This window comes from Halichoeres trimaculatus, unplaced genomic scaffold, assembly GCF_033239565.1.
Source record: "Halichoeres trimaculatus isolate MK-OKI-2021-1 unplaced genomic scaffold, fHalTri1.1 fHalTri1_scaffold_23, whole genome shotgun sequence".
Taxonomy (NCBI): Eukaryota; Metazoa; Chordata; class Actinopteri; order Labriformes; family Labridae; genus Halichoeres; species Halichoeres trimaculatus.
Window position 1 is genome coordinate 24349780 of NW_027437201.1, and position 13265 is coordinate 24363044.

At 42.9% G+C, this 13265-nt stretch overlaps 1 protein-coding gene across 2 annotated transcripts in view; it reads right to left on the reverse strand.

Moving 5' to 3' along the window:
- grid1b (glutamate receptor, ionotropic, delta 1b) overlaps positions 1 to 13265 on the reverse strand; it is a 528466-nt gene that overhangs the window by 143072 nt on the left and 372129 nt on the right. For both annotated transcript variants that reach the window (XM_074663093.1, XM_074663094.1), the window contains exon 4: positions 12776 to 12981. In XM_074663093.1, the coding sequence (XP_074519194.1) occupies positions 12776 to 12981 (206 nt within the window). The remainder of the gene's footprint in view (positions 1 to 12775; positions 12982 to 13265) is intronic.

Here is a 13265-nt window from a genome sequence, read left to right on the forward strand (position 1 = left end):
CCATACATGTATGTTTTTCCTTGTTTGTTTGCTTGTTCTTGTTGATGTATGTACTACGGCTGCAAAACAAACTGCCCCTCAGGGACAGCAAAGATTTTCTAATCCAATCTAAATATCACATGGCTACCTGTGAGCGTCTGTGTAACCTCAGTCAGAGAGGATCTCAAGTAGCGTCTTTGGATCAAACCAACTCCAGGAAGAAGGGGGGGGAACGCTTTTTGAGGTTTGAATGTTAGGCACAAGTAGCCAACTTAGAAATAAATTAGAGATGACAGGAGCAGATTTAAAAATAAGGGCTTAATCTGGAGAAATTACAAATCAGGAGGGTTAAAAAGCAGGAGAATTCCTCATCAGGAGAGTTGTCAGGTCTATCTGAGCTGGATCACTCAGGCAGACTCAGGACAGGAGCTGCAGGTTTAATCTGAGCGAGTGCTGAGCGCTCTGTGGGCTCAAACTGGAGTTTTCAGGATGAAGGAAACAGACGCCGCTTCAAGGTCAGAGACGGAAAAGGCAAAAACAGATGTGAACATTATGTCCCAGAGAAAAACCTGCTGAAACACTGACTTCTTTAACAAAATTAAATGTTTTCAACAAAGTAACGAATGAACAATCAACTAATAAAGTTTTTTCCTCTTGAATCGCTGCAGCCAAACTACATCTTCAAAAGAAGTTTGAAGCCACTTTAACGTCTCCGTTTGGACTCCTCGTCTCCCTAACCTCTGCTTGTTTCCTCCGCGTGCGTCCTCCCATAAATCACCACTTCGACTTTCAGAGTGACAACATTTCAGAATAAAAGCCCTTATAAAAAAAGTATCACATTACATGCAAAGTGTGTTTGTGTCTGGCCGGGGTCACCTTCTGCTCCGGAGTCTGAGAGCGTGAGAAGGCGGTGACCCAGACCAGCCGGAGGCGACGTCTCCGGGGCTGATCTCTAATCAGCGCTAATGCCCGTCAAGTATTCTCCACCTCCGCCCATTTCCAGGCAATTTATCGCAGCCGCGGCGTTTTCACTAAGTGCTCCAATTATAGCAGTGAGGTGCCGCGGGTCGGATCAATTATGATCCAGAACAGAGGATGACAACTTTTCCTTTTTGCAATCGTTCACCCCAGGCCCTGTGAGACTGTTTCAGGGGGAAATGACATCAGAAGAGGAGACTTCCTTCCTGTAAAACCTCTTTTTTGCGTTTTCAGCAGCAGCTCTTGCAGCGTGTGTTCAGCAGACCGTGTGGGCAGGACGTATTGGTTTCATGGATGAGTGTTTGAAACATTTGTAGTGTGTTTAAATATAAATCAGCTCCTCCTGTAACTGGAGTCCTCCTCCCTGCTCCTGACCAGCGACACACATCACTTCCACTTATTCCTGCTGCTTTTTTAAAATCCCATTTCCTCCCGTCTGCGTGTCTGTCAGGCTTCAGATCAAACTCTTATTTGTGTTGTCTCTGCTCTTGTCTCATTTTCTCTCTGGGTGCTCCGCTGAACAGTCGAACACACTCTTGTCATGTTTTTCATTTTGTCCCATCTTTCCGTCCTCGTGTGTTTTCGCCCGAGCCGGAGAAGCTTTCCCATTTTCTTTGCTGCTTTCTCTCCTCCTCTCCTCCTCCTCCTCCCTCTTTCCCTCGCTCCATTAGCGATGCCGTCCTTCTCGCGGCCCACAAGGACTAAGTTGATGGGAGACAAATCCATGTGATTAACAATGATTAAGAAACATGCTGGAAAAGTAGGATGGAGCCTTGTGGGACTGGCAACCTTGTCTTTAACGGCTCTCTAATCCCAAGAATTTACAAGCTGAACAGATGGGTTATCATTTATATCCAAGTCATGTTCGGACAGATTTATCCCTCAGTGTTTCATAAGAAACAGCCCAAACTGTGCCAGCATCCAAAAGCTCCAAAGTTACCATCCCACTGTTACAGTAAGTGTCCAACTAATCCTCGCAGTGGCACATGGGCTGAGGGATTCAGTCCAACCTTTAGCTGACTCACCTTTGTTAGAGAGGACGAGACGATTAGGAGGAAACTCCTGATCTCAGAGCAAACCTGAAAGTCTCAGAAAAACAGAAGCTCAAGGACAGAAAAGCTCTTAGCAGCGTGAGCGAGGCTGAGAGGGAAATAAAGCCAATTCTCTGACTCTGAGTGCATTTTTTCTTCAACCAATCAACACATTTTGGCTTTCAGAGCATCAAATGATCACAGTCAAACTACCTCAATTCACCTTCCTTCGTTGATAAGTATAACCAAGTGTCATCTGCATAACATTACATGACAATCTGTGGAGTGTTTAATTCACTGACTAACATTAAATATCTAGAAACGGATTCTGCAACCTTTACTGTAGAAGGAGCCATTTGGCCTCATCTTACCCAGATTCAAGTCTTTCTGTAGCCACAAAACTGACCTGACCTTCACAACAAAGACAACACAGTCCATATAATCCCATGCTCCGTTAAAATACATTGAATAATTCTCTAAAAAAGAGGTTTTGGAATTTATTAAATTTTAAAATGACAAAAATCTTTTAAAAATAATAATAAAAAATAGAATGATAATAATAATAATAATAATAATAATAATAATAATAATAATAATAATCCATTATTATTATTATTATTATTATTTTTATTTTATTTTATTGTATTTTTTTCAAGGTGTCTTGATTTGTTTAGTCAATGAGTCAGTGTCACAGATGTGCGGTGGGAGAAAGTTCCAGATACAGGTCAGAGCGACTAAAGGCTCAGTCAAATGAATCCATCCATCAGCTCGTCATCAAGCTCTGCTCCAGCCTGATAACGAGCCATTCATTTGAATCAGGTGTGCTGGAGTGGGGTAACATCTAAAACATGCAGGGTAGAAAGGTATAGAAAGGTACACAGAGGCTTTGGCTTTGCTAAGTTTGCTAAGCATATACTCCATAAAACCGTCTGTTTTTTATTCTAAATAAATTTGCAGATTTAAAAAAACAAACAAACAAAAACTGTGAAATTTGAAAAAAAAAGAAAAAAATGCAAATTTAAACAAAAAAAAGAAAGAAAAAAATTTAAAAACACGAAATTCAGAAAAAAAAATGCAGATTTTTTTTTTTAATTAAAATACATCTCAAAAAAAAAAAATATGTATTAAAAAAAAACACAATAAAAAACTGCAAACTTCCCAGACCATTTTAAAATTAAATATTTGGAAAATTTTCCAAATTTAGAAAGAATACTTGAATTTGATAACAAATATAAAATAAAATGTATAATAATAATAATATTCATTAAAGCTGCAAAGGAGTCAAGGGGCCGCACTAGGCTCCAGAGCCGCAGGTTGAAGACCCTTGAGTTAAACAGACACATTCTAGCTTTTTGTTAGACAGTTAGCCAAATTTATGCCACAAAAGCAACAACATCATCCAAAAACTCCTAGAGCTGCACAGTTAATTCATATTTTTCTGATTTTGACTCAAAACATCAGAACTAAAACTTTATCATTCATCTGTTGGCAGAATTAAAAACAAGTGTGACCCATCGTAACTTTCAGATAATACTTTCCAACTCTTTCCACCCACACAGTGTCTGATTGGCTTGTATTTGGTTCAAATGGATCTCAAAATGGATTGGGCTGATTGTCTTAGCTCACACGGCATTAGGTAGGATCTATAGTGACAACATTAAAAAAATGAAAACACATGGGATGGGAAACTGGCTTTAACGGCACATTAAAAAGCTAAAAATGAAATATAAACCAGCTATTTTGGGCTTTCCAGTATTTTTAATGTGCTACAGATTAGATTTAGATGGTTTAGATTGGACTATTTTCATGCTAAGGGGCTAAAAAGGTGAATAGAGAAGCTGTGTTAAGCTACACTGGCTTTAAAGTGGATATAAATGGACTTCAACAGGTGAGACTGGCAGCTAAATGGAGTACGCTGGGCTACACTGACGTATAAATGGGCCATGTTGAGCTAAATTAGCATAATGGGCTTCAAACGTTCGGACAATCCAGACAGCATTCTTTCACTCTGCAAACCACCAGTCGGCCACGTTTGGTCCATATGGGCCCAGCGTGGAGCCCATCAGCCACCATTCATCCAGCCATCTGGACCTCACCGTGTAGGGCTTCCATGGAAACCATCATCTTTCTCCTCATTTGGCTCTGTGTGAGTGTGAAAGCTTGGGAATAACGACCTACAGGAGGATTATTCATGGACGGTATGCAACACAAGAGTGGTTAAAGCTCGCTGTTGGTCTGATTGAGGGTTACGTCTGCTCCTTTAACCTCCACGATGGCGCTAAAACCAGCTATAAGAGGCTAATCCATGAATGCTAACTCACATACTTTAATGATCGAGCTGCTAAAGCCACTCTGATGGGATAATGGAGCCAGTCAGAGGAAAGCAGAGGTGCTTATTTGATTTATTGTGACACAAACTCTTGACACATTATGTAAAATTTCATCCACTTATGTAAGGCCTCTCTCTCAGACGGACAGCAGGAGGAGGAGAAACTCAACCCAGGCTGAATAACACGTCCAAAAAGTGGAATTACTCATTCATCGAGCAGTCCGGGAGCATCCAGCACCACGCCGGCTGAATCCAAACCAGACCAGAAGAGTCTCCGACCTGGTGTGTGAATACTAATCCAGCTCGGAGAGCCGGTGTTTGTCCAAATCTGTGATTATTCACGTCTGCACGGGGCTCTCTCTGCACACATTATGCATGCAGATTCAGCCACAGATTACTTATAAATAGAATGAAAACATGTTTTAATGAAGTTACGTAACAAGTGTTCACTCTCACACACACACACGGCTTTTTAAAGGCTGTGTTTTCCTGTTGTAGAAAGTGTTTCAGTCTGAGCGTTTGTTTCTGAAAACAGCCACGAGCACAGTTTGTAGCAGTTTCTCACCCCGAGGCTGAAACAAGAGGAATTATGGGAAAAAAAACATGACAAACTGACACAGCAGGTTGTAAGGGGACGTAATGTTCCTTTAGTGGAGAGAAAGTGTGTGTGTGTGTGAGAAAGAGAGATGGGAACATGGGTGGAGAACACGTCTGCTGGTGTTTATTGAGGTCAATTTCAATTTGCTGTCAGAGGGTTTTTACCCGAGGACATGTCAGACACACACACTCTCTCACACACACACACACACACACACACACACACACACACACACACACACACACACACACACACACACACCAAGAACAGTAAGGCTGGTGTGTGTGTGTTTGTGTCACTCATCACTGCTCAGCAGCCTGATAGGATCCTGTCAGTCGATCCACCTCCAAGAGAGACCGAGGACTTCGCCCCGCCCCCCAATCTCAGCTCCACACCTCCACTGATCCATAATGTCCATCACTCTTTCTCTGCCTTACTTTGACAACACAGAAAGAGACAGAGTGGGAAAACAAGAAGGAAAGGAAAGAAGACGAGAAGAAGAGGATAAAGGAGGCAGGAAAGGAGAGGAGAGTAAAAACAAAAAGATTCACAGAGGCGGATGTTGAGAAGAGATGGAAATAAAAATGCAGGTAAGGAAGGAAGAGTTTGTAGATGAGCAGGTGGGATGAAGAAAGAAGATAAAAAAAAAGAAAAAAAAGAGGGAAAGAGAAGAGGAATAAGGGAAGTAAAAGGAAAGAAAGGGAACTAGGAGACGCCAAAGGAGGCAGGACGCAGGAAGGAAAAGGAGGAAAAGTAAACAAAGAAAAAAATAAAAAGAAGACGCAGAAATCAGGAATTAATGACACATAAAATCTGTCACACACACACACACACACACACACACACACACACACACACACACACACACACACACACACACACACACACACACCGAACACACACACACACTCAGAGATGTGGCAGAGGCAGAAGTGAAGGAATCCAACCGTGTGTGTGAGAGGGTGGTGTTAATTTCCCTGCTTGGATTCACACTCCTTCGTTAATGATTCACGCCGTGGACTGACAGCCGGCTGCGACTCACGCTGAGACACAAACACGGAGAGATGTCAGGGAGCTGTGTGAGCGCCCCCTTCAGGCTACTATCATCATCACACCCTGTGAAACACACTGGCTTAATGAGAAATGACACTTTTCATATGAGAGTTAAACCTTTAACTGTTTTCATCCTCAGATCCAAACACTCAGGGTCAGGCTCAGTGACACAACTCTGGGTTAACAGGATTCAGACATGAGAGCAAGACATGAAACTCAAGGCAAAAAATTGAAATAATGTTTTTTTCCTGGAGCTGCAAATCAACAGCATGTCTTCTTGAGTTTCCTTAAAAATCTAAAGACATTGAAAGGACCATGAGGAGGACTGCAGCCCCACCTTTGGGCCTGGAGTTGAAACCACGCTGTTTTTAAGCTCCTGTTTTAGCCTTAAGCTTTTCAGCATTTAGCCTGTTTCAGCATTTAGCTTTTCAGCATTTAGCCTTTGTTTTAGCCTTTAGCTTGTGTTTCACCCTTATGCCTGTTTCAGCATTAGGCCTGTGTTTTAGCCTTTAGCTTGTGTTTTAGCCTTATTGTGTTTGAGCCTTTAGCTTCATAAGCATTTAGCCATTTAGCCTTTAGCTCATGTTTGAGCCTTTGGCCTGTTTCAGCATTTAGCCTGTATTTAACAATTAACCTGTGTTTTGGTCTTTAGCCTATTTCAGTCTTTAGCCTGTGTTTAAGCTTTTAGCTTTTCAGCCTTTAGCCTGTGTTTTAGCCTTTAGCCTGTTTCAGCAATTAGCTTGTTTCAGCCTTTAGCCTGTTTCAGCAATAAGCTTGTGTTTTAGCCATAAGCATTTCAGCATTTAGCCTGTGTTTAAGCCTTTAACTTGTGTTTTAGCATGTAGCCTGTGTGTTTGAGCCTTCAGCCTGTTGAAGCATTAAGGTTGTGTTTCAGACTTTGGTTTTTCAGCATTAGCCTGTGTATTATGCTTTAGCTTGTGTTTACACATTTACCTTGTGGTTTAACCTTTAACTTTCAGCATTTAGCCTGTGTTTTAGCTTTTAGCCTGTTTAGCCTTTAGCCTGTTTCAGCAATTTAACTTGTGTTTTAGCCTTTAGCTTTTCAGCATTTAGCCTTTAGCCCTTGTTTAAGCTTTTAGCTCCTGTTTAAGCCTGCCTCAAGCTATAGCTCATGTTTTAGCCTTTAGCTCATGCTCTATCTCTCCTGTTATGCTTTTTTCTGCCCTCCTGTCCTTAATCTGATTAAAAATTTAGATATGACAGGAAGATTTAGAGCCTGTGTGTGTGTGTGTGTGTGTGTGTGTGTGTGTGTGTGTGTGTGTGTGTGTGTGTGTGTGTGTGTGTGTGTGTGTGTTTAAAAATACATGTTTCCATGACATTACTGTAGAGCACAACTTTCCTCAGCTCAGCTTCATCCTCCTACGCCGTCATGTCCGGGTGTTAATGAATGTCTCAGCAGCAAGCCTCACTCATCTCACACACTGCATACACACACACTGCAAACACACACACACATACACACACACACACACACACACTGAGGAGTTATTTGTTTCTGTGCCAAAGCTTCCCGTATAAATTTAGAATCAGACTGAAGCTATCAGAGAAACACACAGAGTCAGACGAGAAAAATACTGAACTTAATGATGTTAGCCCAAACATCAGCTAGTAACTCAGGGAAGAAAGGATGTGATGTCATGCTCTTGTTTAGACCAATCAGGTGTCAGCACAAATTAAAACAGTCTGTATGGAGAGCAAAAGCAGGAGGAACACAATCCAGAGTGATGTGCAGGTAGATGCCTGCACAAACAAGAGGACAGACGCAAAAATACCACGCTGTATAATTAGATTACACTCGAGGAATTCATGTTTTTTTTAACTCTTTATAAAACCACATGACCAAAGCATAAAAATGTTTAAAATCCAAAGCACAAACATAAATATTGTGGATTTTAATCCTGTAAATATCTGCAGAGCCGAGCATGCCACCTTTATTTTCTCCTCTTGACTTCTCCTCACTCTCACGGCTGCAGAGGACAAAACCATTCACCAGCGCTTTCAGGTGAAGGAAGGAAAAGAGCGAAGCTGGCCAACACCTGGGGACATTCACAGCACACACCTGCTCCTGGTCAGCTCTGAGAGGAGCAGCGTCCTGCAGCGCCCACCTGCTTCTTTATCTCCGCTTCTTTATCTCTGCTTCTTTATCTTTGCTCCTTTTCTTTCCTTTCAGCTCGGATCGGAGGAAGCTGCTGAACTCTGCGGCCTCCTGCTGAGACGGGGCCTGGACTGACCGCTGAGAAAACCACCGAGGACTTTAATAATACGGCACAAATTACACAGAAACACTTCCTACCTGTGGGAGACGCTATGACTGACGTACGGCTGGAGCGTGTGTGTGTGTGTGTGTGTGTGTAGAGGAGAGGTTTAACAGCGATGAGAGTCTGACAATAAAATCAGAGATGAGCAGATAAAATCACGTCAGGGCGTAAAAGTAACAACTACAAGCCTCTCAGGGGTTTTAAATAAAGCTCTGATTGACAGCTGTATCTGACCATCCTCCTGCTCCTCCTGCTCCTCCTGCTCCTCCTGCAGACCTAATAATCACTAATGAAAACCCTCCAAAGCGTTCAGAGGACCTGAGCCAGAGGATAAATGTGCAAATGAAATGAAACATGCAGATAGTAGCTGTAGGTAGAAGTGTCAGATATGTGATAAAAGCTCTCTGGCAGCTCCGCTGTGAATGAGGAGCTAAATGAGAGCGTAAAGGAGACGGAGAGAGTTCAGTTTATAGTCCCTGAGGGGGAATTTGTCTCCGGCTCAGAGTTACGGTCTGCTGCTTCACATAAAAAAACACAGAGGAAGTGTTTGACATGAGGTTAGAGAGGAGTTTAAAACTCTGAGCTAACATTTTCTCACTTTCTTTCATCCTGAATGATCAGTGTTGGTTGTTCTTTGTCTTTATTTGTGTTTGTTAAACCTCTGAAAGTATCCGTGCTCCTGTTTCCTGCTGCAGGATGCTTCGTTCATCTCTCCTTTCACCGGCCCAGTGACAAAGACTATGATGAAACATCGTCAACGAACCTTTTTCAAATATGAATAAAAACTAAGTAAAAAATCAGGCATGATGACGCCGGCTGTGACAAAATATAACAGACACTTTCGTCAAAAATAAGGACACAGGAGTGTCTCTGGGTTGAACTGTATCAAGCTGATACTGCTGTCCCTGGACCACCTGCACCAGCTGCTCTTTCTTCCTCATAAACAGACTGTTACCGTGACAACACGTCACACTCGCAGCATTTCTAGTCATGAGTACAAAGCTTCATTATCACACAGTCTATGGTACAAACACAAGAATATAAACAGGAAGAAGAGCAAGAGTGGCGCTGAAAGGTGAGACGCCACCCCATGTGACAAACGTCGTAACTTTTTCATCGAGACGAGCAGCGGGATGGAAAAGAAACTCTGGACAGAGAGGATGACACAGGTAAAAGAAGTCCAGGTTTAAGTCCAAGTTTATGTATCGTTATAACACAACACTAAATTATCCAATAATAGTATCATAATGTCTGTCAGGATGCTGCAAGGACGACGCCGATTTGTGATAAAACACTTTAATTAACTGGTCACTGTCGGCTGTGACCATGCAAACCAACAAGGTGGAGAAAAAGAGAAAAATTAAAAATCCAGGAGTCTCATTCCTCTTTCAGCTCTAAAGACTTAAACCTATGATCTGGGATATGGGAGCTTAGTGATTATTAACACCGATTATGAGGCGGTTATGGTCTGATCTATGCTATAAAAAGCAACAGAATTAAAAAAAATCCATTCAGTACATCAGCTGCAAAACGGCGTAATAACCGACCAATCCAAACCTCCGTCCTCCCCCCCTTCTGGTTTGTGTGTGACTCCATCCAATCCCCTGTCTCCCCTGCTCTGCACTGTCCCACCCATGGTCTCGCCTCCTCCTTCCCCACTACCCCTCTCACGTCAGCTAGCTGCTCAGCTACTGAAGCGTCATGGAGCAGGAGAAGACCGAAACCAGGAAGCTGTTATGAAAAAAGTGATTAAATGAGAGAAGTATTATAATGAATGAAATTAATGAGAGGTTTTCAGTATGATGAAAGTAAATCCCTGTTAGAAAAAATGTAAGATAGGAGGGGGTACCTGTTGTAATTTTTTCTGAGTTGGTTTATGGTTAAAAAGAAAAATAATAAAGGATGAAATTATAAAAGGAGGACGCGGCGTCAGGGAAGGGGCGGAGAGGAGATGGTGAGGGAAAAAGACGATGAAGTTGTTCCAAGTGTGGTGAGATTGTCTTTATTTTGCACTTTTCCTGGTAAACCAGTGATTTTGGTTGATCAATTACATTTTTTGGGTTTGTTTTTTTTTTCTGTGTGGATTTACTTTTGGGGCTCGGAGGATTTACTGTTTGGCTTCTGTTGGGTAAGTGGACCAAAAACTGCAAATTAAAGGACTTGAAAAAGGACAAGTGGGTTAATTCTCGTTAGATTGGGATTTTCACATCATTTAGGGCTGAAAAAGACTGTTTGGGGCATTATTTCATCAAATATTTAAGTTTGATTAGCATTACGCGCCGGGTGCACAGGAGAGTCATTTATTCGTTTTGATTAAATCTTTAACTTTTTTTTTTATTTAAACGAAGTCTCTTTTGGTTTCATTCGTTTAACATTTATGACTTGTGTCTACTAAAATACACTTTGTTGGCAGAATTTATCAGTTTCCCTAAAGTTTCCCTCCTTGAGTGTTTTAACTGAAGAAGGGTCGTGTTGTTCCAACCCTCCACAGCGAAGAGAAGAAAACGAAAAAGTTTTGGGGAAAAGGCTGAAGCAAGGAAGAATTATGAGGGATACAAGCACCAACGCAAACTAAATATTGGAGAAGTGGCTGAGATCATGGACCACAGCTTTAAGTGTGTGTGTGTGTGTGTGTGTGTGTGTGTGTGTGTGTGTGTGTGTGTGTGTGTGTGCGTGTGTGTGTCAGGTAAAGAAAGGAACAGAAACACTGCTGCGTCTGTTCCTGAAAGCGTGAAGAATAACAGAGAGCTGCATTAATACTTAAAGCTGCTGCTATAGCAACACAGCATGACTGGCAGCTGAACACAAGTAGGAGAAGCTGCTACACACACACACACACACACACACACACACACACACACACACACACACACACACACACACACACACACACACACACACACACACAGAGGCATGCACACACTCACTCCTGACAGGTAGGTTTGACAGAAGGAATCCAAGGTTGTCAATATGAATGAGAAGAGCAGTGTGTGTACGAGTGTGTGTGAGGTCAAAGGTCACATGGTGTCGAGGATGAGTCAAAAAGACACACACACACTCACACACACTCACACAGAAGACTATGAGTCTCTACACTCTGTCAAAAACCTGCAAACCTCAAAGGAAGGGAACCTGTCGCTCTCACAGCAACGAACAGGAAGAAATCAGACATTTTAAAAAACTTTCCTGGAGAGATCATCAAAAAAAAAAAAAAAAAATACACTAAAGCTCAATGAGTAAGGCAGCCACCTGATAACTTTTAAACATCAGCAAAGATTTCAGATTTCTGAGCGTGACGCTTTCCAAGTCTTTGTTTTCTGTTACAGATTTTCCAAACTTTGTCAAAACCAGCGAGAGTGTGTGAACGCTACACGTCTCAGGGGACGATGGACGACTTTAAGACCTCACTGAAGCAAAGTGACGCCTAAAAAAACAAACATCACCTTTTTCCAGTCTGTTACATCCCCTGAGAGTGTGTGTTGGTCTGTTTGAGGTGAGTCTCAGCTTCGCTGTAAACAGTGAGCTCCTCAGAGGCTCAGCAGCGTCATCGCTGATTCAGTCACTGCAGCAACAAATAAAGTCAACACTGTCTCTGTGTTTGTGTAGGGGATCACCCTCAACATGGGCAGTGTAAACACACACACACACACACACACACACACACACACACCAAAAACACACGCACACTCAGTAATCTGTGAGATCCATGGACAGGAGTCATCATGAAAAATGAAACAGCTGATAAATATTGAGCAGACTTCAGAATCTCCTTGGACACATTTCTGTGTGTGTGTGTGTGTGTGTGTGTGTGTGTGTGTGTGTGTGTGTGCACAGGTGTAACTGGCCACCTGGAGTGACAGATGGAGCAGGCTGGTCCACACACACACACACACACACACACACACACACACACACACACACACACACACACACACACACACACACACACACACACAGGCTTACAGATGAGCTGTGATCAGCAGGTGGGACAGGACGCAAACGGACGGCCTGTGCAAACACGGAGCCACATTTTCAGGTTCCCTCACCTGATCTCTGTGACACGCTTCTTAATTCACCTTCACACACACACACACACACACACACACACACACTGAACCCTGTGGACTCTGCGCCTTTTCCCTCACCATCACGTCTGTTTATTGCTTTCACCAATTCTCCTCCATCGAGTCCGACTTGCGGATAAAATCCTCAACTTCCTGCAGGAGTTTGACGCTAACACCATCAGTTCAGGAAACAGGCATTAGCTTGTGTAGCTAACGATAAAGTGATGATAATAAAGTCAGAGTTAATTTCTTTTCAGCAAACAATCAGGATCAAGTTTTCCATCTGCACGCTGAGAATAACCACGACTGTTCCAACACGCTCGCTTTAATAAAGGAACTCGTTAGCATGACGTGTTCACACACAAAGACTCATTAACTCCTCATGTGTGCAGCTTTTCCCTCCAACTCATCGTCCAATCACACTCACACTCACACAGCGTGCAGCAGCGCGGCGACAAACCGACCTGCTGGATGAACGTGTGCGCTCCGTGGGGGCTGAGCAGCAGGATGGCGCGGCGCAGCGTGTCCCTGTACTTGTTGAGCTCCTCCGTCCTCATGGTGGTGAAGAGGTTGGTGAAGACTTTGCTGATGTTCCTGTCCACCCTCTGCAGCGCCACGTCCACGCCCTGACGGGACGTCTGGTCCAGGAAGCCCTGCAGACCCCGGATATCTGAGGGAAGAGGGAGCAGAGCGAGGAAGGAGTCAGACACGTCAGGAGGAATCATCCACCACATGATTTCAACAACTCACGGTAAATAAAACAGGAAAACCAAGCAAACTCAGATACCATCACAGGAGCCTGACGGCGGTTTGATTGAGGCTCCCCTGACTGCACAATGAGCAGATTAACTAAAAAAAAAACACAAAACACTTAAAAGATATCTCTGGATTCCACACACACACACAGAAATAAACAGGAGTGAGACACTAAATCAAATCCTGGATGTCTGTTTG